General features: G+C 41.7%; 1 protein-coding gene across 1 annotated transcript in view; it reads right to left on the bottom strand.

The window, feature by feature from the left end:
* Positions 1–23,180, bottom strand: part of LOC120915854 (5-hydroxytryptamine receptor 3A-like) — a 63,898-nt gene that overhangs the window by 25,517 nt on the left and 15,201 nt on the right. The window contains exon 3 of the mRNA XM_040326662.1: positions 5,918–6,075. Coding sequence (XP_040182596.1) covers positions 5,918–6,075 — 158 coding nt within the window. The remainder of the gene's footprint in view (positions 1–5,917; positions 6,076–23,180) is intronic.

Here is a 23,180-nt window from a genome sequence, read left to right as displayed (position 1 = left end):
CCTGTGAGAATTTCAATATATCTGTCTTTGGAATTTATAAGTATGCACAGGGGGTTGACTTGCTAAAACTGGAGAGTGCAAAGTCTGATTCAGCTGTACATGGTAGCCAATCAGCTTCTAACTTCAGCTTGTTCAATTAAGCTTTAACAAAAAAAAAAAATGGAAGCTGATTGGCTACCATGCACAGCTGCACCAGATTTTGCACTCTTCAGTTTTAGTAACTCAACCCCACAGTTTTAGTGTTTCCTGAGGGACAGTCAGTAGTTTACATATGTATTTTTTTATTGTCCTAAATTGCTTGAGTTTTTATTGTACTGCCTTTTCTACTAATCAGATCACCAAAATATTTATGTATAAAAATAAAGTATATGTAAAAAGAGTGCAGTGGTAAACAATAAAGTGCGTCAGTGCGAATACAGACAAATATTAAATTATACGAATATGCAGCTAATAAACAATATATAAACAATAGTAACTGTGAATAAAGTTTGAAGATACATTACATCACATGTGAATAAAGTGCAATTGTGCAAACAAAAAGTTCATATGAAGTTCCATCAAAGAAATAAACATCCGGTTTATTAAGCAGTATACTTACTGGGCTGAGGAAGACCCGGCTGTCATGGTGCATGTTGGCACCAATGACAAAGTCAGAGGCAGATGGAGTGTCCTGCAACAGTCCTAAAGAATGATTTTAGGGACTTGGAAGGTAAATTGAGGAAAAGGATCTCCAAGGTAGTATTCTCAGGAATATTACTGGTACATGGAGCCACACCAGAAAGGCAGAGGGAGATTAGGGAAGTAAACAAGTGGCTGAAGAGCTGGTGTAGTAAGGAAGGGTTTGGGTTCCTGGAGGACTGGGCCAACTTCTCAGTTGATCACCAGTACTATAGAAGGGACGGACTGCACTTAAATGAGGAGGGTACAAATCAGCTGGGACGTAATGGTAGGTTGACTAAAGCACATAAACCCAAGGTAAGTATAGTAGCAAGTCCTAGTTTCAATCTGGGAACACCTAATAAGAGGATAGTATGCGACTGGTCTAGACTACGTGGCATGTTCACCAATGCCAGGAGGTTGGCGGACAAGATGGGTGAACTAGAAATGCTGCTGTACGAGGAGGATTTGGATTTTGGATTTTGTGGTAATTTCAGAGACCTAGTTCAACAGCTCTCATGATTGTCTGGCAACCATTAAAATGTATACCCTTTTTCACAGGGATAGAAAGGATAAAAAATGGGGGAGGGGTATGCCTATATATCAAGAATAATGTACAAGTGAATGTGAGAGATGACATCACTAAGGGAGCTAAAGAGGAGGTGGAATCCTTATAAATAATGCTGGGAGTATGCTATAGGCCACCTAACCTGACGGAGGAGGGGGAGACGGATCTCCTATTACAAGTTAGATTAGCAGCAAGGATGGAAAGTGTTATCATAATGGGGATTTTAATTATCCAGACATAGACTGGGTGGAGGGAACCTAAATGTCTTGCAGGACAATTTCATGGTTCAGATGGTAGACGCACCAACTAGAAATAAAACGTTACTGGATCTACTGATTACCAACAATACAGACCTGATCACGGATGTGAAAATATGGGGCAATTTAGGAAACAGCAATCACAGGTCAATAGGCTTCAGTATAAATCACACAAATAGGAAACATAAGGGAAATACACAGACACTGAATTTCAAAAGAGCCAACTTCTCGAAACTACGAACCTTGCTAGAAGGCATGAATTGGTAAAAAATCTTAGTAACAAAGAACACAGAGGAGAGATGGATTTTCTTTAAGAGCCTATTAGATAAGGGCATTAGCCAATGCATCCCATTGGGTAATAAATTTAAAAGAGCGAACAATAGTCCTGGATGGCTTAACTCAAATGTAAAAATGCATATAAAAGCAAAGGAGAAGGCCTTCAAAAAATACAAGGTTGAGGGATCATTATCAGCATTCAGACTTTATAAAGAATGTAAGGGTACAATTAGGACGGCTAAGATAGAACAAGAAAGACACCTAGCGGAGGAGAACAAAAAAAATCCCAAGAAATTCTTTAAGTATGTAAACAGTAAAAAAGGGAGGACAGACCATATTGGCCCGTAAAGAATGAGGAAGGACATCTGGTTACAAAGGATGGGGAGATGGCGAAGGTATTGAATTTATTCTTCGCCTCAGTCTTCACGAGGGAATTGGGGGGCTTCAGTAACCAAAACTGCAGTGTTTATCCTTATGGCACATCACAGAAAGCACCTCCATGGTTAACAGAGGACAGAATTAAAATTAGACTTGGGAAACTTAACATTAATAAATCACCGGGACCAGACTTGCATTCAAGGGTACTTAGGGAACTCAGTCAAGTAATTGCCAGACCATTGTTCCTAATATTTACTGACAGTCTACTGACTAGAATGGTACCAGCTGATTGGAGAAAAGCCAATGTAGCACCAGTATTTAAAAAGGGTCCAAAATACATCCCTGGGAATTACAAACCAGTTAGCCTAACATCAATAGTATGCAAGCTCTTGGAGGGGATGATAATGGACTATATACAAGATTTTAGTAATGAGAACTGTATCATTAGCAGTAATCAGCATGGATTCATGAAGAATCGTTCTTGCCAAACCAATCTATTAACCTTCTCTGAGGAGGTGAGTTGCCATCTAGATAAAGGAAGGCCCGTAGACGTGGTGTATCTAGATTTTGCAAAAGCATTTGACACAGTTCCCCATAAACGTTTACTGTACTAAATAAAGTTCGCTGGCATGGACCATGGGGTGAGTACATGGATTGAAAACTGGCTACAAGAGCGAGTTCAGAGGGTGGTGATAAATGGGGAGGACTCGAAATGGTCAGGGGTGGGTATTTGCGGGTGATGCTAAGCTAAGCAAAGAAATAACTTAACAAATTAATGGGGTGGGCAACTACATAGCAAATAAGGTTTAATGTAGAAAAATGTAAAATTAGGCATTTGGGTGACAAAAATATGAATGCAATCTATACACTGGGGGGAGAACCTCTGGGGGAATCTTGGATGGAAAAGGACCTAGATGTCCTAGTAGATGATAGGCTCAGCAATGGCATGCCAAGCTGCTGCTAACAAAATAAACGTAATATTGGCATGCATTTAAAACGATCAACTCCAGAGATAAAACTATAATTCTCCTGCTTTACAAGACTCTGGTCCGGCCACACCTAGCGTATGCTGTCCAGTTCTGGGCACCAGTCCTCAGGAAGGATGTACTGGAAATGGAGAGAGTACAAAGAAGGGCAACAAAGCTAATAAAGGGTCTGGAGGATATTAGTTATGAGAAAAAGTTGCAAGCACTAAACGTATTCTCTCTGGAGAAGGGACGCTTGAGAGGGGATATGATTTCAATTTACAAATACCGTACTGGTGACGACACAATAGATGTGGAAGGGAGTTTAACAAGACACAAAATTAGAAGAAAATAGGTTTAACCTTAAACTTTTTTCAACCTCATCTACTAACTATGTAACTATGTAACATAAAAGTCCAAGCTATGTTCATGTCACAATCAACAAATCAAACAGATAAAATCCTTGTGAGTTTCAAGCACATCCAAAAATCTCAGGTATATCTACGTATACATGCTGCTGCATTTGTGCGATCGCTGCTTGAAACTCACATGGATTTTATCTGTTTGATCTGTTGATTGTGACATGATCATAGCTTGGACTTTTATGCAAGTGTACTGCTTAATAAACCAGATGTTCAGACAGTATCACACTATGTGGAGTCCTTTTGTTTCCTAAACATTCTGATATCGAGGCTTCCTACACTGAATCTTCCATTCTGTTGCTGTGAACCTCCCTGTATATACCACCCATGGCCATAGGCCATAGGAGAGGAACATCCGGATTTCTTTCTTAGTGGATCAGAGATCCAACCAAGCTCTGTGTGGTATAAAGAAAACTAAGATTGGGACTTTAAATGAGGCATATGAAAAACATACGCCTCCATCCCTGTTGGATAAAAGAAGAGGGAGTTTTTGGGACTTTGAATGAGAGGCGTTTTTAAGCAAAAAGTAAGTATAAATAAAGTTGTATACGTAATAACCAGGCTCACACTTACCACCCAAACAGCAAACCAAATTCAACTGCATTAAAAACAGAGGATTGGTTGCACGCGTTTGCAAATACATGGTTAAGCTGCAGGCCTCGCCAAGGCTCTCTGCATTCTGCAGTCTTAACTAAACATTTAAAGTCTCCTCAATAGAGGCATATAAGTACTGATGAGTAGATAGAGGGCAGATGACTGGGGGTGTGTCACTGCCCCTACCTATGATTGGTATAGTAGTAAAGAGCACAGGAAAAAAACGCATAAATGTATAAGGGTATCACAAACGCATCTCCATCCCTGTATCATATAAAGAAAACTAAGATTGGGACTTTAAATGAGGCAAATGAAAAACATACGCCTCCATCGCTGTTGGATAAAAGAAGAGGGAGTTTTTGGGACTTTGAATGAGATGCGTTTTTAAGCAAAAAGTAAGTATAAATAAAGTTGTTACGTATACAACTTTATTTATACTTACTTTTTTCTTAAAAACGCATCTCATTCAATGTCCCAAAAACTCCCTCCTCTCTTCTCTGAGTAAGAGGGGTCACTGGCATTCCGGTGAGGCCTTGTACACACGGTCGGACCAAACCGATGTGACTGGTCCGTCGGACCGTTTTCATCGGTTCACCTCTGAAGTGGGCGTACGGCCTGATATGTGTACACACCGTCAGTCCAAAATCCGATCGGGTCAGAATGCGGTGACGTCAAACACACGACGTGCTGAATAAAACGAAGTTCGATGCTTCCAAGCATGTGTCGACTTGATTCTGAGCTTGCGCGGGTTTTGAACCGATGCTTTTCTGTACTTACCATCGGTTTGGACCGATCGGGCAGCGGTCCATTGGTTCGGTTTCGAAGCATGTTTTAAAATTTTGGACCGAAGGAAAACAGACCGATGGGCTATACACACGGTCGGTTTGGACCGATGAAAATGAACCTCGGTCCATTCTCATCGGTTTTGTCCGACCGTGTGTACGGGGCCTAAGCCTCCATTTTTGTTATGGTGATGTGTGCCACACTGTCATTAAAATGTTTGCAAATATAGCATATGTGTCTTAAAACTTTATTCACAGTTATTATTGTTTATATACTGTTGGTTATCTGCACATTCTTATAATTTGATATTTGTCTGTATTCGCACGCATGCACTTTATTGTTCAGTACTGCACTCTTTTTACATATATTATCTGTGCCTGGTGTCTGTCTGGGTTATAGTGGACAGCTGCTTATTAACTTTAGTTCCTAGCGTTGATATACCCTTAACATTTACATATATCATTAAAATATACTTGTAGCATTGCTAAAAAAAAAAATCTGCCAGACCACTGTCATTTACATACTATGCAGAACAGACTTTAATGCCCCGTACACACCATCACTTTATGTGAAGGAAAAAAACGACGTTTTTAAAAACGTCACTTTAATTGACCGTGTGTGGGGGAAAACGTCGTTTTATGTCTTGTAAAAAACGACCAAAAAAAATTGAAGCATACTTCAATTTTATGTGTCGTTTTTCAAAACGTCGTTTTTTACTTCACAGAAATTGACCGTGTGTAGCAAAAAACGTAGTTTAAAAAGAGGTTTTTATACCCGCGCATGCCCAGAAGCGAGCTTCAATGGAAAAAGTGGTGAGAACGTAACCTCGCTTTGCTAGAACATTGTGAGAAAAACTATTGTGTGTAGGCAACTTCGTCTTTGAAAATTGAAGTTTCAAAAATGTCGTTTTTTACTTCACAGAAAATGTCATTTTTTTTTCATCACATAAAGTGATGGTGTGTACGGGGCATCAGGGCTTGTCATTTAAAAAAATAAATACAAAAATAAAGAGCTTACCACTCCAAGAATGGCATATATGGCAATCTTTATATACACTGTAATAGGCTTTCTCCAGTTTTTCACAGGTCTTACATCCTTGTTGTACCCATCCATCAAATATTGTGAAAGTTCCATCATGGCTGATTTATTGGTCAATAATTCACGAGACTCTTGCACTCAAAGGATGAAAATAATGTTGTCAAAATTAGATAAAAAGCAAAGGAAAGCCCAAAAAATTTGATGAAAGCATTTTTTTGAATGACCTATCTGATCTTGCGCAATCAAAATATAATTTGTTCTCTAATGTAAAAACATATCAGGTGTGCATTTTTGGATAAACAAAGACATTATTAATTCCGGCGTAGTTAATTTTGACAAACATTTAGATTTTTTTCAGTACTGCTGATACAAGTTTGTGGGTCTTTAAGGGTACTCAGAGACTATGTAAAAAATAATCCTACCCTATTTTTTCAGGGAAAACCTTGGAAAGGAACCCTATATGTGTCCATGTGCATATTTACAGTATCTCATAAAAGTGAGTACACCCCTCACGTTTTTGTAAATATTTTATTCTATCTTTTCATGTGACAACACTGCAGACATTCCAAGGTATTTAGTATGAGCCAAGGGTCTCTGCTAAAAAAAAATATATAAAGTGTACAGAATTCAATTTTTTTATCTATTTGATTCTGATGACTCATTTGTGAGTCCGTTTTTTATATGCATCACTGCATTATCTACCATTAACCTCCCTGGCGGTATCCCCGAGCGTGACTCGGGGTGGATTTTCGATGCTAGGATCGGTATCCCCGAGTCACGCTCGGGGTAGATGTGCAGAGCGTGCAGCGGCGCGGCTTACCTGCTCGCAGCATCCACAGACAAGTTACTTACCTTGTCCCTGGATCCTGCGATGCCTCCCCGCTGTGTGAGCGAGCGGGACCTCGCTCGATTCACAGTGTCCCCGTGTGCCGCCGATCTCCGTTCCCTGCGACGTTATGACGCACGCGGGCGGAGAACGGCGACAAATTAAAAAAAGTAAACAAACACATTACATACAGTATACTGTAATCTTATAGATTACAGTACTGTATGTAAAAAATACACCCCCCCCCCTTGTCCCTAGTGGTCTGCCCAGTGCCCTACATGTACTTCTATAGAATAAAAACTGTTCTTTCTGCCTGAAAACTGTAGATTGTCCAAAAGTGTCCCTTTATGTCAAAAATGGTTTTAGAGCAGCTAGAAAACAGCGATAATAAATTATAATCACTTGCAGAATTGTGCGATAGCGATTTGTGGGGAAATTAGTCATAAAAAAATAAAAGTAATGACAGCGACAATTCTGCAACTGAGCAAATTTCAGTGATTTTGAGTTGATTACATTATTGAATAATTTTTATTATAATTATATTATTATTTGTTATAATTATTTAAAATTATTTATTATATTATAATTTATAATTTTGTTTTAAAAAAAAAAATCATACCTGGGATGCCTACTACACTCTTGTTTGGTCAGATTTAAATTAGTTATTCCTAAGAATTACAGGCCTACAGTATAAAACGCCAAATTTCCTTGCAAAATAATTGTACCGCTTTTGGTACGTAATTACAGACAGAATCATACCGCCAGGGAGGTTAAAACACTCTTAAAGGCAATTTTGCACTATTGGAGTTTTTTTTGCTTTTTTGCATATTTGCATATTTGCACTCTATGGTATTGATACTAAAGGACCAGATCTGAATATTGCCTGGCATCCATAGAGGCTTCTGGTGGGGGACGTTTAGGACATCAGGACATCTCCCCAGCGGATCTCAGATCCAACAAGCGTTTTGTGACCCCCTGAATAAGGGTGGTCACTGGCTTTCCGGTAAGCCTCTTGTCTCACTGTGGTGACAGGTTTCACGTGGACAAGTTTTTGATTCATGCTTCATACTTCACAAGTGATTTCTCTCATTGAATCCATACCTCACAAGGATTTAGCAAAAAGTAAAAAATATTGAATTTTTCTCAAAATTGTCACTCTATTTTTGTTTATAGTGCAAAACATAAAAACCGCAGAGGTGATCGAATACCACCAAAAGAAAGCTCTATTTGTGGGAACAAGAGGACGTAAATTTTGTTTGGGAGCCACGTCGTACGACCGAGCAATTGTCAGTTAAAATAATGCAGTGCCGAATCGCAAAAAGTGCTCTGGTCTTTGGCCAGTGAAATGGTCCGGGGCTTAAGTGGTTAAACACATAAACACAAAAAAAAGCACTATTTAACCCCTTACTGATAAAGGGTAAAACAAATGGTAATGCCTGAGCACAATTTTGCAACTTTTACATGTGTTAGTAAAACTATACATATAATTGCAACTACTTTGTGTATCCAGGTGGATTATCACTTTTTTTTTTTCAGGACAAAGTGAGCCTTCATTTGTTGTGTTTTTTTGCCTCAAATTAGTAAAAAATATATATTTTTAATTTAGCTGTATATTTCTTGCTATTACCATAATCTATAGCCCAAAATAAATTCTCCTTCTCCTGGCAATAGCACATATGTGTATGTTAGTTGTTATTTGTACCTGTAGTATAGCACAGAACCATTTTCCTTTTTTTATCCTACCTAAAACACACTGATACTAATTAAAAAAAAAGCTTTTTAAAAAAAAAAAAAATGCCAAAATTATACTAACCCTGACCTTTGACCCTGACCTTGATACTTGCCTCGACCCAAACACCAACCCTGGCTCTGACCTAGATCTAACCTTGATCTAGCTATTTTGTTTCTTTTTTGCATATTTTTTTTTTTTTAACAAACGTTTGTTTGTTTGTTTACATTGTCCTCTCCTGCAAGGAGAGGAAGATACAATGAGGTAGATTTACTAAAGGCATATATACTGTGCACTAGCAGTGCACTAGGAAGTGTAGTTGCTCTAGATTTAGGCTGCATTCACACTATAACGCGGCGTACGCGGTGTATTTTGCCGCGATTTGTAAACCTTTTTTTTTTTTTTTTTTTTTCACAAAACATTTTACATTGATGTCTATGCCGAACGCCGAAAGCCACCTGAAAAAAAGGGTCCGGGACTTGTTTTCAGGCGGCAGGCGTACGGCGTTTCGGCGTTCGGCGTGAGATGTGAACCATCTCATAGACATCAATGTAAATTCGCCCCTCCAGCGGCACGAGCGTCGCGCTTCAGGCGTATATACACCTAGGTGTGAATGGGCTCTTAAGGGGAAGCTGTGCTGACTTATATCATCAATCATGTGCAAGCAAAAATTAAGTTTTTTATTTTCATTGCATGTTTCCCTTAGTTCTAGAGCAGTGCACAGACTCTTTACCTTTGGTAAAACAACCCCAATGTGTCTTCCTCGCCATTCAGAAGAAGAAGTAAACACATGGGGGGCTGCACAATGGCTGATCACTGTAATAGCCAATCAGGGGACCTGGAACCATGAGAGCCCAATCTCTGTGTTGTGCGGCACGCTTCCAGCACAAAGACAGGTATGCATATATGCGGCTTCATATATGCTATAGCCGCTAACAGTATTCACATGCCAAAAATCCAACAGGTTTGTACTGAAGTTGATCAATGTATTAACTTCAGTATAACCAGCCTGCCCAAACATGGATCGAATCTTGGCTGGTCCCAGCTGAACCAGCTGAAATCCAATCCATCTATGGCTGGCTTTAGAGAGCACATCTCTAATTAGTTGCTCATCTAACTCTCAATCTGTCTAATCATATATGTGTCCCAAGTAAAGTTCTATGTGGCATATTTCAAGATTTAGAGATAAGAGCATCTGAGGTTTCCTAAACTATAATAAAACAATATATATTGCTCAACATCAAAAAATGTAGGTGCTCATGATGGTAAAGTAGATCTAAACCTAATCATTAACGTCTCACATAAACTATATGCACTGGGACCCAAAACAAGGATAAAAAAGGGGAAAACTTTTTTTTTCAATAAACACGCAATTGTTTATAGTGGTGGAGAAAACTAAATACAGTATCCACATAGGGTTTCCAGGCCAAAAAATAAAGCCTATGACTAACTAGATTGTTATGGGATTATTTTCTATTTACATTCTATTTTCCTATCTATCTTCCGATCCTGAATATATATATATTAATAAACTCACCTAGAGGTATCCCAAGCGTTAAAAAGGCAAATACAATCCATAGGTGATCCATTGAGAGTGATAATCCTAACTTTTCACCAAAGCAGAATCTTGATTCTTCTTTAAACTTCAGATCTAATTATATATCTGCTGGGACATCAACTCTTTTGTTTAGATCTTCTCCTTTTTTCTATAAAAATTGCTTTAAAGCTATTAGCTTTCCTTGTTCTAAATCTGCTACCCTTGATAAATTAAGGGTGTAGATTACCCTCAAAGTGTTCAATGCCTATTAGTTTTAGTTTTTTTTGTTAGTCCAATGTTATAGTGAGGTCCATGCCTTGCTGTCAACACCAATGTGATCCTTGCATTCTGCTTCCTTTCTCTGATATTTTAAGCTCTTCCATGCTTTATAAACCTTTGCACTTGACTTCCACCCTTCCTGGCAATAATACCAAAGCTACCTTTTATGGCTCCTCCCAAATGTTTATTATTGCTTAGATACATAATTCATATTACTATTCTTTTATGTTTTCTCTAATGCATTGTAGACGAGAGAATTTGTATATATATCATAAATACCTAAAAGTATGCCACAGACTTAAAAATCTGAAACAAAATAGTATATTGTAATTGTACAGATATATTCCTAATAAACAATGTAAGATATGTAACTATTAATATATACTAAAACATAATGGCCCAGATTCTCAAAGGAGATACAACGGCGTATATCCAGATACGCCGTCGTATCTCTGAGTCTGAGCAGTCGTATCTATGCGCCTGATTCTTAGAATCAGTTGCGCATATATTTGTATTAGATCCGACTGGCGTAAGCCTCTTACGCCGTCGGATCTTAACTGCATATTTACGCTGGCCGCTAGGGGCGTGTACGCTGATTCACGCCTAGAAATATGTAAATCAGCTAGATATGCAAATTCACGAATGTACACCCGGCCGACGCAGTACAGATACACCGTTTACGTTAGGCTTTTCCCGGCGTAAAGTTACCCCTGCTATATGAGGCGTACATGCGGCGTACCAATGTTAAGTATGGACGTCGTTCCCGCGTCGAATTTAAATTTTTTTACGTCGTTTGCGTAAGTCGTTCGCGAATAGGGCTGGGCGTCATTTACGTTCACGTCGAACGCATTGGCTTCTTGCGGGTTAATTTGGAGAATGCCCACTGGGATACTTTCACGGACGGCGCATGCGCCGTTCATAAAAAGCGTCATTTACGTGGGGTCACATAAAATTAACATAACACACGCCCACATCTACCACATTTGAATTAGGCGGGCTTACGCCGGCCTATTTATGCTACGTCGCCGCAACTTTCGTTTGAGAATACGGCACTTGCCTGTAAAAGTTGCGGAGGCGTAACGTAAATAGGATACGTTACGCCCGCACAAAGATACGCCGTTGTACGTGAATCTGGGCCAATGTATTTAAGTGAAATTTAAGCCAAACAGGTGTATATTTATGTGAACTGTTTACTTGCTATAGGAATGAGTGAACAATGAAAGTTTGGTTTGCAGGAAATTTGGCAAGCCCAGGAAAATATCCAGTAAACCTGAACATAGCATTGAACCCTATGGAAGTCAATATGAGCTGAGCCTTGTTATATTTGTCTGGCCCTTTTTAGTGTTGATTTTCAAACTTTTCTTTAACCACTCACCTACTGGGCACTCTTATGCCTTGTACACAAGACCGGTTTTCATGACAAGAAAACTGCCATTTTTTATATTGGTCGTGAAAACCGGTCGTGTGTATCCTCCCTCAACGAAAAAACTGCCCGCAAATTTTTTTTCCGGGAAAAATGTCGTTTTTTTTGCTGCCGAGAAAAATAGTCATGTGTACAAGGCATTACCCCCTTTCTGTTCAGGCCAATTTTCAACTTTCAGCGCTGTCACACTTTGAATGACAATTGCGCGATCACGCAACGCTGTACCCAAACAAATCCCCTCTGGGTTGTTTTATTTTTTGCTAAAACTCAAAAATGTTGAATAAAATTTTTTTTTTTCATTTCAGTTATTAAATGTTGTAAATAAGTAATTTTTCTCCTTCACTGATGTGCGCTTATGAGGCACTAATATGCAGCACTGATGGGCTGAACTGATATGCAGCACTGATGGACACTGATAGGAAGCACTGATGGGTGGAACTGATGGACACTGATAGGTGGCACTGATAGACGTCACTTTGGGGCAATAATCAGCCGAACTGATGGCACTGATAGGCAGCACTTATGGACACTGATAGGTGAAACTGATGGGCACTGATAGGCAGCACTCCTGGGCACTGATAAGTGATACTGATGGGCAGACTCCTCCCCAGGGCTAGAACTGGGCCAGCAGTAATCGGCGCACGGCCCTAGCAGTAGGACGTGTGGCTCCTGGTCCCAGACAGGCAGGGGTTCCTCTCCGTCGCCTCCGCTCGCTTCTAGCACCTTGCTGCCTTGCTGCCGTTTTCCACCTGCAGCTTTTTGGACTGACCAGCTCTCTTACTGGTAAGACTTTATCCCTGCTTCTCAGGTCCATCCCCCCGGAATCGCTGAGAACCGTCCTTGTAAGGACAGCCACCCCAGCGATCCAACTGTGGACACTGCTTACTGCAAACCCACATCGGTCCCCATACCACCACCCACGATCGCCCACGACCGCCCTGCACCTTGCACGTCTCTTGCACTGCGCGGGCGGCCGTTTTTCTCCGCATCCGCGCCAGGCCTGACTCTTTCGTGGCCGCCGAAATCAGGAAACACCGCGGCTTCAGCCGCGGCCTAGCGGCGCACCGCAGCCAGGCACAAATCCAGCCGGAATTGCGCTAGTCCTGGGAAAGAAACTCCCCCCCATATCCCTGGAGGACCCCGTCCTCCCGGGATTAGCAATCAGCAGTGTTTTTTGCTTTTTAATAAAAGAAAAAGGGAACACTGCCTAGACAAATCTGAGGCTTGAGCCTTGGCACCCCCTCAGAACAGGGACACCTGTCACCCCTCCTCTCCTCCCTCTACCCTACGATACTTGGTCCAGGGCTTTGCAGCCGATCGCCCCTCAGGGATCAGGAAGGAATTTTTCCCCGTGACAGCACATTGGCTCAGCTCTGCCAGGGGTTTTTTCGCCTTCCTCCGGACCAAGATCAAGAGGAAGGACTCTGTGAATCCTCCCTCCAATGGTAAATTAAATCACCACCCCCCCCCCCCCCCCACAGTGACAGGCAATAATGGGTAATCTGCGTTACTCTGCGGACTCCATTCGGGATCTGAGACAATTCGCAACTACATTACCAGCCGTCACCAAAAAGGCCTTAAAAAGAGACCAACTCTGGAGAGTCGATCGGCGATCGATCATCAAAAATTTTAACCACTTGACACAATTAAGACACATATCATGTGTTTTGATTAATACAAGATCGGCAGTAAAACACCGATTAGAAATCCACGATTTCTTACTACAAAACGATCTAGACTGCCTCTTTATTACAGAAAGCTGGCTCTCAGACGACTGCAACACCATTCTCGATGAACTGGTGCCAGAAAACTATCACCTAATAACAGAAAACAGAATAGGGCAAAGAGGAGGAGGCCTTGCGGTGATCCATAAGAATCACATCGCAATCACTAAACCAGCCCTGCAAAATCCTCTTCCATTCATGGAAACCCTTACTCTTCAGCTCCAAACTTCCCCCCAGGAGACTGTTCACATTCTCCTCTGCTATAGGCCACCTGGGCCTAAATCGCAGTTTTTGCCATCATTAACGGAGTTTATATCCACTTATACCCTCAACAGCAAACATCTTTTGCTACTCGGGGATTTCAACCTGTGGGCTAACTCCGCACAGGATCCCATTGCGGACGCCTGCATTGATCACCTAGATAGATTAGGACTACAGCAACTTATATGCGGGCCAACACATGCTTCAGGTCACACACTTGACCTAATTTTCAGACAAAATCTGGAAATAAGCATTTTAGAAAATGAACAATTGCCATGGACAGACCACCATGCGAATAAAGTTCACAATCTCCAAAATCCCCCCAGTGTCAAAAGCACCCAAACCGGTGACAATACACTGGGCTAGGTCTCAGAAGAAGCTCCGCTCGGAACTCTTCAAATCTACCTTGAGAAACAAAATCAAAACAATCCAGCCTCAGCAAACAGCCGCTGATACACTGGACGCCATAAACGCAGCCTTGCTACACTCAGCCGACTTAGTAGCACCGAAATGCAAATTCGGCAGCCGCAGGAAAAAGTCTGGCTGGTTTAACAACCAGCTATCGCTTCTAAAGCAAGAGCGCAGGAGGGCGGAAGCCGCCTGGAAAAGAAACCCTGCAGAGGATAATCTTATCTTCTACAGAGCAATAACAACACGATATCACAAAGAAATTTTCAAAGCCAAGAAACATCATTTTTCTATGGCGATTAACAGTTCCCTAAATCGCCCCCGCGAACTATTCAAAATGGTCACCCAGACCATGAATCCGGGATGTCTTGAAGTCCCCAACTCAGACACCCAAGAGTTCTGTAATGAACTATCGGATTTTTTCATTAGCAAAATTGAAAGAATGCGGGAAAGTATTCTGCAAAACGATACCCACCTCAATCCGGCTGTCAATCAGCCACAAAATTCCCGCAGAAACTTTCTGCATTCTACAAAATTCACTCTGGAGCCTATTTCCAGCGATACCACAAAAAATATCATCGGTGCCTTGCGGAACAGCACATCGCCCAATGATATCATCCCTACTAAACTGTTGAAGGATTGTGCCGACATTCTGGCACCACCCATCACACAGCTTATAAATCAGTCTTTTAAGGAAGGCATAGTGCCATCCATGCTGAAAGAGGGCATAATCCAGCCCATCCTGAAAAAAACGAATCTGGATCCCAAGGACCCAATTCACCGCCGCCCCATAACAGGCCTAAACGTTCTCTCTAAGATAATGGAGAAAATAGTGGTACAACAGCTGCAACAGCATCTAGATACCCATAATCTACTGGATCCATTACAATCAGGCTTCCGTCCTGGACACGGGACAGAAACGGCCTTACTTAAAATATGGGACGACGCCCTCGAGGCCGCAGACGAAGGAGAATCTTGTCTCCTAATTCTGCTGGACCTAAGCGCAGCCTTTGACACGGTAGATCACAAACTGTTACTGATGCGACTAGCTTCGGTAGCAGGAGTTGCAGAAGGTGATTTACCATGGTTTTCTTCCTTTCTTGAAAACCGTTCACAAACAGTGAAATTGGGTTCTTTCACGTCTGAAAGGCGCACGGTGTCATGTGGAGTCCCCCAAGGATCCCCCCTGTCACCGGTGCTTTTCAACATCTATCTTCGCCCTCTCTTTGACATTAGCAGTAGCCAAGAACTACTCTATCACTCTTATGCAGACGATACGCAACTGTACTTGCGCATCGGCAACAAAAAGAATCATCATCCAAGTTTAGAGAACTGTCTCGCTTTGATTGACAACTGGATGACCAACAGCTATCTTAAACTCAACAGTTCTAAAACAGAACTCCTTGTGTTTCAGGCCAGCCGAAAGAGTCAAGTGGTAACAACTTGGACTCCACCGCCCATTCTGGGGCAAATCATCAACCCTAGCTCCAAAGTCAAAAGTCTCTGGGTCATCTTTGACACCTTCATGACAATGGACGCACAAATAGGGTCAGTAGTCAGCGGCACTATCTGTTGCGCCTACTACGCAGACTTATTCCATTTATCCCTAAAGAAGACGTAGCAGTCGTGGTGGGAACAATCGTGAATTCCAGACTGGACTATGCTAACGCCCTGTACCTCGGACTCCCAAAGTACCAAATCTCCCGTCTGCAAGTCGTACAGAATACGGCCGCCAGACTGGTGACTGGGAAAAAAAAATGGGAATCAATCTCACCTTCGCTGAGAACCCTTCACTGGCTGCCAGTAAAAGACAGAATTGCATTTAAAGCACTCTGCCTTACACATAAGTGCATCCATGGGAAGGCTCCGCAATATCTTTGCGACAAGATAGAACCTCACAATTCGAATCGCGTTCTGCGATCCACCGACCAAAATCTGGTCAGGGTACCAAAAACTAAATACAAATCCAAAGGAGAAAGAAGGTTTGCTTTTCAGGGTCCTAGACTATGGAACGCTTTACCAACCAGCATTCGGTTGGAGGAAAACCACCTGATTTTCAGAAGACGGATCAAAACTCTGCTCTTTTGAGGTCATGAGTCACAAACAACTAGCGCCCAGAAGCGATTCAGTTCGCATGTGTTGCGCTCTATAAATCTTTCATTCATTCATTCATTCACTAACAGGCATCACTGATGGATACTGAAAATCTTTACTGATGGGCGCTTAAGGGCATCACTGGTGGGCACTGATTGGCAGTATTGGTGGGCACTGATTGGAAGCACTGGTGGGCACTGTTGAGGCTGCACTGATTATCAGGACACTTGTCAGTGCAGATGTCACTTACTGGCTCAAAACTCCCTCAAATATTGTCAGTGTGAAGAGAGGACTGCCAATAACCGGCATTTACTGTTTACACTGTGAAATACATCTGTCATTTGATCTGATCACATGGTACGTCGTAGGCTCTTTACCATGATCAGTAATGCGCTGTGTCCCAGGGACACAGCGCACCCCCGATCAGCACACTGCACGCCTGTAAAGCAGGTAAGCAGTTAAAAGGGCATGTTTAGCTGAGTGTTGCCATGGAGGCATATAACAATATACTAAAAAAATATATAAAAAATACTGGTCAGTGGGGTGAGGTTCTGTTAATGTGGCTTAAAGGGAAACATTGAAAATACAAAATGTCTTTATGTTTTCATAGAGTTGCAGATGCAGTATGATGCACTCCTTTAAAGGGACAATTTCTATACACAAACAGCACGTAGAGATCTGTAATTTAGTGGCAGCATCAGTAGTGACAGTAGCAGTACCACTGTGTTTAATGACTGATTGCTGCCTACTTCTGTTAATCAACCCACCAAGGGATCTTTCATTAGCAGCAGTATCACTACTGCCTTTAAATGACAGATTCTTCTAGTGTCTGTTTGTAAGCAAAGGGACTGGAAATCCTGGTTGATGTCATTAACCAATGACATTATCCTGGAACCCCGACCTTTTTTGACATTTCAGTTGTAACAGGAATCTGTCATTTGTAATATGAGTAACATCAGGACAGAATCAATGTGATAGTGGGCTAAGGCCCCGTACACACGACCGAGTTTCTCGGCAGAATTCAGCCAGAAACTCGGTCGGAGCTGGATTCTGCCGAGAAACTCGGTCGTGTGTACACTTTTCAGCGAGGAACCCGTCGAGGAACTCGTCGGGCCGAAAAGAGAACATGTTCTCTATTTTCTCGTTAGTCAATGGGAAAAGTCAGCCCGCCGAGTTCCTCGGCGGCTTCCACACTGAACTCGACGAGGAACTCGATGTGTTTGGCACGTCGAGTTCCTCGGTCGTGTGTACGGGGCCTGACACCTTCAAGCATCACTCATTGTGACTGATGTTGATCTACATCTCTGGATGACATGATTGACATTGTTGTTACACTACTGTACTGTTCCTTAATTTTTTTTTATATGGGGTTCTCTTTACAATCCAAACTTGTCCTGTATGCAGGCATGCAAACTTGCTTGCCAGGAAAGGGGGAGGGGCAGCGAGCATGCATCTCCTGAACTATTCCAAGCCATATGCCCTCTACCTTAATAGGGTATCTTTCAAGGAAGAGGGTGATAAAACCTTCCCCCTTGCAGGGCACCCTGTCACCTTGGGGACAATGGCCACATTCCCACATCCTGTACCCCGAAAGTAATGTGATTGTCTGGGGGCTTTAGAATAAGGGGGCCCCGAGATATTTGCCATGTCAGGGTATGGCTTTTTGGCCGCATTTTCTCCATAAAGACCACTTCTGGACAGACTTCTCCTGGCAGTAGATGGGTGTACCTGGGTCCCACTAGTTCTGTGCTGATGGCACTGCTTGACATCTTCCGATGCGGAAGGGAAGTAAGCTTGATGTGTTATGCTTTTCTTTGGCCAACCACTGCACTTACGGTCTTCAACGTTGCCTGCTTCTTTGTATACATGTGCACACTGAAATGTTTTGTTTCGGAATTTCGTTTTCGTACGAAAAATAAATGTATTTAGTTACTCCCGAAATTCGTTTTTATTTATTTTGTTTAGTTGAAATATGCATTTGTCCGAAAATCCGAATTAATTAAGGTCAAATCTGTCATTGAAGTCTTATGGTGTCTGTCGAAAGTTCTAAGAAGATTCAATGAAGCAGCTAAACTGTACGACTCCGCAATCGTACATTTCCGAATGTTCCACCTACAAGCTATAGAAAAATTCTAATGTTGCATGACACTAGTAATAATTATATTTATTATTACTAGTCAACCAACATACAAATTCTTCTATAGCCTATGGGCCGAGCATTTGATCGGAAATGTACGATTGCGGCGTCGTACAGTTTAGCTGCTTGTCGAATCTTCTTAGAACTTTCGACAGACACCATAAGCCTTAAAATTACAGATTCTACGTTTGTATGTTTTTCGCTGCTTTGTCGAATCTTTGTCGTTCATGTCGAATAGTCTACCCCACCACAGTCTCTATAATGTCAAATCTTTTCTTTTTATGTCGAATCTTCATGTCTATGTAGAATAATCTTGAACTAATAGAGGTAAGGCTAGGCACATTCGACCACAGGTTCAATAGACACAGATTGCTATTGTCAGCGTCATGTCGAATCTCCTATCTATATCGAACTGTTGTAGCAATAATAATTTAAATAAAGCATTTTTTATGTTGGATCTTTCAGATTTCGGATTCTGCGCCTTCGTTTTAGTTTGTTAAAGCGATAACGAAAATATCCGAAATTCGGACGAAAATGCATTTGGACAAAAACGAATGCACATGTCTACTTCTTTGTGCTTCTTCAAAAGAGCTTGAACAGCACATCTTAATATACCAGTCTGCTTTGAAATATTTGCCTGGGAAAGACCTTGCTGATTCAGTACAACTAGCTTGTGTCTTTTTGCTGTGCTCAGTCTTGCCATGGTGTATGACCTGTGACATGAAACTGTCTTCCACAACATCACCATAATAGCAGAGTTTGGCTTTTCCCAACCCAGTTTTAAGCCTCCTCTACACAGATATTTCTGTTTTGGTTAATAACCGTGTTTCAATTTACATTAGAAATTTATGTTTATAAGCAACTGCTTGGCATAATTAAATAATCATACACCTGACACAAATCCTACAAAATCTCTGACTTTGTAAAAAACCTAGTACACACTGCTAGTTTTTTTCGTTCAATTGGCTGAGAGCAGAGATCGAGAACCGGTCTGCAGACTTTTTTTGGTCATGCCCCTTCGACAGAAGCCTGCCGACCCGGCTGCAGCATGCACGGGCCAAAGGCCGTCTGATATTAGTGTACAAAGTGTGCAAGTGTACGAATTGATGCTGGTTTGAAGACAAAGGGTAGTCACACCAAATATTGATTTGATTTAGAGTTTTCTTCTGTTCTCTCACTTGTTCACTCAAGTTGCATTTTGTAAATTAATAAAAAATAAACAATTAAAAGATGTATTTTTTAAAGCAATTTTACTTTACACCATTTCTTCACACATGCTGAAGACTTTAGCACAGTACTGTAACTCTGTCTAATCATATATATCTGCCAAGTAAAGCTCTGTGTGCCATATTTTAATATTTAGAGATAAGAGAATCTGATGTTTCCTAAAGATGCAGAGATCTATAAAAAAATATAATTTAAAAAAATGAAACGTAGATGTTGATGGAGCCAAGGGCCACATCCTCACATCCTGCCCCTGAAAGTAATGTGGAACTCTGGGGGGATTATCAGACTCTGAAAGTCTTTATTAGAATAAGGGGGCCCCAGATATTTACCCTGCCCCCACCATGAATGAAGTACAAAAGGAAATGGTAAAAAAAAAAACAGTAGAAAAAGTCCCTTTAAAACAGTAGTTAACAATGTGTAAATTCAACATCAGCGATGTAGATGCATGTCAATCACAATAATGCTGCCCTGCTGCTACTCCTATCACAAATGACAGTGCCCTGGCTCTGCTGAAATGTAAGCAAAGCACCCAGGAATGGGTGATATCATTGGGTGATATAAATTCCAGTGACAATTTAAGACAGCAGCTGGTGGGGATCTGTCACTGAAAGGCAGCAATAATACTGCTACTAAATGGCACACGTGTGGCTACATCCATTGGATATGTAATATGTTTTCATGGTATAAAGATTGTTTTATAAAGAATGTTTTTTAATATTTCCCTTCAGTTTCCAAACCAGTGGCTCTCAATTTTCTTTGTCTTAAGGCCTTACACACGATCGGATATTCTGACTACATATGTCCGATGGACGTGTTTTGTCGGATAATCCGACCATCTGTATGCTCCATCGGACAATTGTTGTCGCAATTTCCGACAACAAATGTTGGCTGTGCATGCTCTCAAATTGTCCGACAACAAATGTGTTCCGTCGGATTATCTGATCGTGTGCACACAAATTCGTCGGACTAAAATCCAAAGTACAAACACCCATGCTCCGAACCAATGCTAATCATCAGACAACATTAGCAGAAGTTGCCCAAAGGGTGGCGCTAAAGAGCAGAAAAACCACATCGTTTTGTGCATGTTGGCTGAAAAGGTTCTGCCGTCTGTATGCAGAACAAGTTCACGGCCAACGCCCTTCGGACAAAATTTCACGGATTTGTCCGATGGAAGTCCAATCGTGTGTATGAGGCTTAAGTCCTCAATAGATTACCTAAAACTGCACCACTTTATTAAATATCATCTCCAAAATTAAAGGCAACATAAGATGTATTTTTATTGTTTTTAATACAGTTTTAATATCCGGTATTCATGTTGAATTGCATAGCAGATTATTTCAGAGGATTTCATTTGTGACAAGCAATGCTTAAGAGCCGGTTCACACTTCCGAGGCACGACTTCGGGGGCGACTCCTAAAGACGACTTCAGAAGCGACCTGCAAAATGACTTCTGCATAGGAGTCAATGCAGGTCGCCCCGAGCCGCCCCCGAAGTCATGCAAGAACCTTTTTCTAAGTCGGAGTGACATATTAGAACGGTTCCATTGCATTGAATGGGATGCGACTCGTCAGGCGGCTCAGTGTGAACCGGCTCTTAAAGCTGTTGATTAAATACCCCTCTTTTTTCCTTTTTTTTAAAGGTAAAACTATTGTCATTGCTATAGTAAATATAGTTATCTGTTTCATAGCTGTTCATAAAATGACACCAGGGTGGTTTGTAAGAGGTATAAGAAAGAAATGACTAAATTACATATCAATATTACGTAAGTATAGGAGTGGCATCTTAAAGGTTTTTTTTATTGATTGCACCTGGCAGTATCTATGAGAGGTCAAATAGGAGGTCTTGGGAAGAGGCGCTGTTTACTTTGATATCGGCATCGCCAACAGCTAAATCACAGCAATGGAGAAAAAAGAAAAAGAACAAGCTGTTACTGTATACCAATCACATGGATCCTGCAGTGAGTTTTGCTCATTAGGACTGTTTTCAAACTTCTTTACTATTAATATCAAATGTCCCTTTCAAAGCTTTTTCATTTTTTTGGAGGGCTTAAAGTCTTACTAAACCAACAACAGTAAAATCAGCCTGTGTATATAATAAAGCATGCTTGTTATACTCATTGTGGAACCTAAGGGGTTAATCCTCTGCATTGTGTAAAAAGGCTGTTTAATCCTGTCTTCTTCCATCCTCCCCTTCTTCCCCTGTCCCAACAGTGGCGGCTGGTGTTTTTTGTTTGGGGTGTGGCATAAGCAATCTGTTCCCACTGCTGTCAATCAAAACTGGTGGAGCAGGGGGCGGGGCCGAGTCCCGCTGTCTGTGTTAATGGACGCAGCAGCGGGACTCAGGAGTGAGCACGCATTGGTGCCCTGAGGGAAAGCAGCTTTTCCTGGGGGCACCCGATGAAGAGGAGGGGCCTGGAGGGCCGGTGGGGGACTCAGGAAGAGGAGGATCAGGGCTGCTTTATGCAAAACTTTTGCACAGAGCAGGTAAGTATAGGCATGTTTGTTATTTTTATTTAAAAAAAACAAAGCTTTAGGCCCCTTTCACACTGGGGAGGGAGGTGCGGTGGCGGTATGGCGCCGCTAGTTTTAGCGGCGCTATACCGTCGGAATTGCGGCGGTATTCGGCCACTAGCTGTGCGGTATTAACCCCCGGTAGCAGCCGAAAAAGGGTTAATACCGCCCACAATGCACCTCTGCAGAGGCGCATTGCGGGCGGTATTACCACGGTGTCCCATTGTTTTCAATGGGAAGGAGTGGTGAAGGAGCTGTATACACACACATGAACAAACTGAATGGTTTCTAGGGCTTATAAATTCAGTTAGTGACACTGACGGCCATGTTCCAATCCCCTGATGATGCTCGTTGTTAGTGAAACACATTGGGCGGGGCTTAACCAGTGAAGCCATCATGTCCATGGACTTCCAAAAGCGTGGCATGGATTGTGTATCTCTGTACTCGCTGTGTAAGGACCTTGTAAGCTGCTAAATAAAGCGATCCATCCTGGTGATTTTACACTATGCCAACTGCCTTTTATTGTTTTGGAGGATAATTTGAGCTCAGTTTTTCACTGGCTGAAGCAGATGGTCTCCTTGGTGGGCTTATTTATACAGGCCGAGGAGACACGTGAGCACTGGGAGACACTCTGATGTAAGGTACAGATCGGCAGCTTTTTTATATAACACAGGCACAGGCGTTATGGTACAGAAGGGGATGGAACAATTTTATTTTAGTTATGATAGCAGCAGGAGGGGAGGGGGTTGGGCACTGACACAGAGCAGACAGGCAGGGAAAGGGGAGAGTAGGTCAGAGAAGGACAGAGGAGAGCTGCGGATGATGAAAGCACGTAAACTGACCACAGTGTCAGGGCTCAGCAGCCATAATAAACCATGGTCAGTTTACAGGGGGAGGGTATAGCTAGGCAGGATCAGCCAGGTTTTTTAGATGTTACAGGGGGCCAAATTACACAGCACAAGCACTGTGTTGTATAAGATGCTTTAAGGAAATAGAATCCGTGTTTATTTGTTTTAGGGTAACAAACACTTTAAGGCATATCAGCTTTGATAGTATTTTGGGGATCTTTTTTCTAGTAATGACTTCC

This window comes from Rana temporaria, chromosome 10 (genome assembly GCF_905171775.1).
Source record: "Rana temporaria chromosome 10, aRanTem1.1, whole genome shotgun sequence".
Taxonomy (NCBI): domain Eukaryota; kingdom Metazoa; phylum Chordata; class Amphibia; order Anura; family Ranidae; genus Rana; species Rana temporaria.
This window is presented reverse-complemented; position numbering and strand designations above follow the sequence as displayed.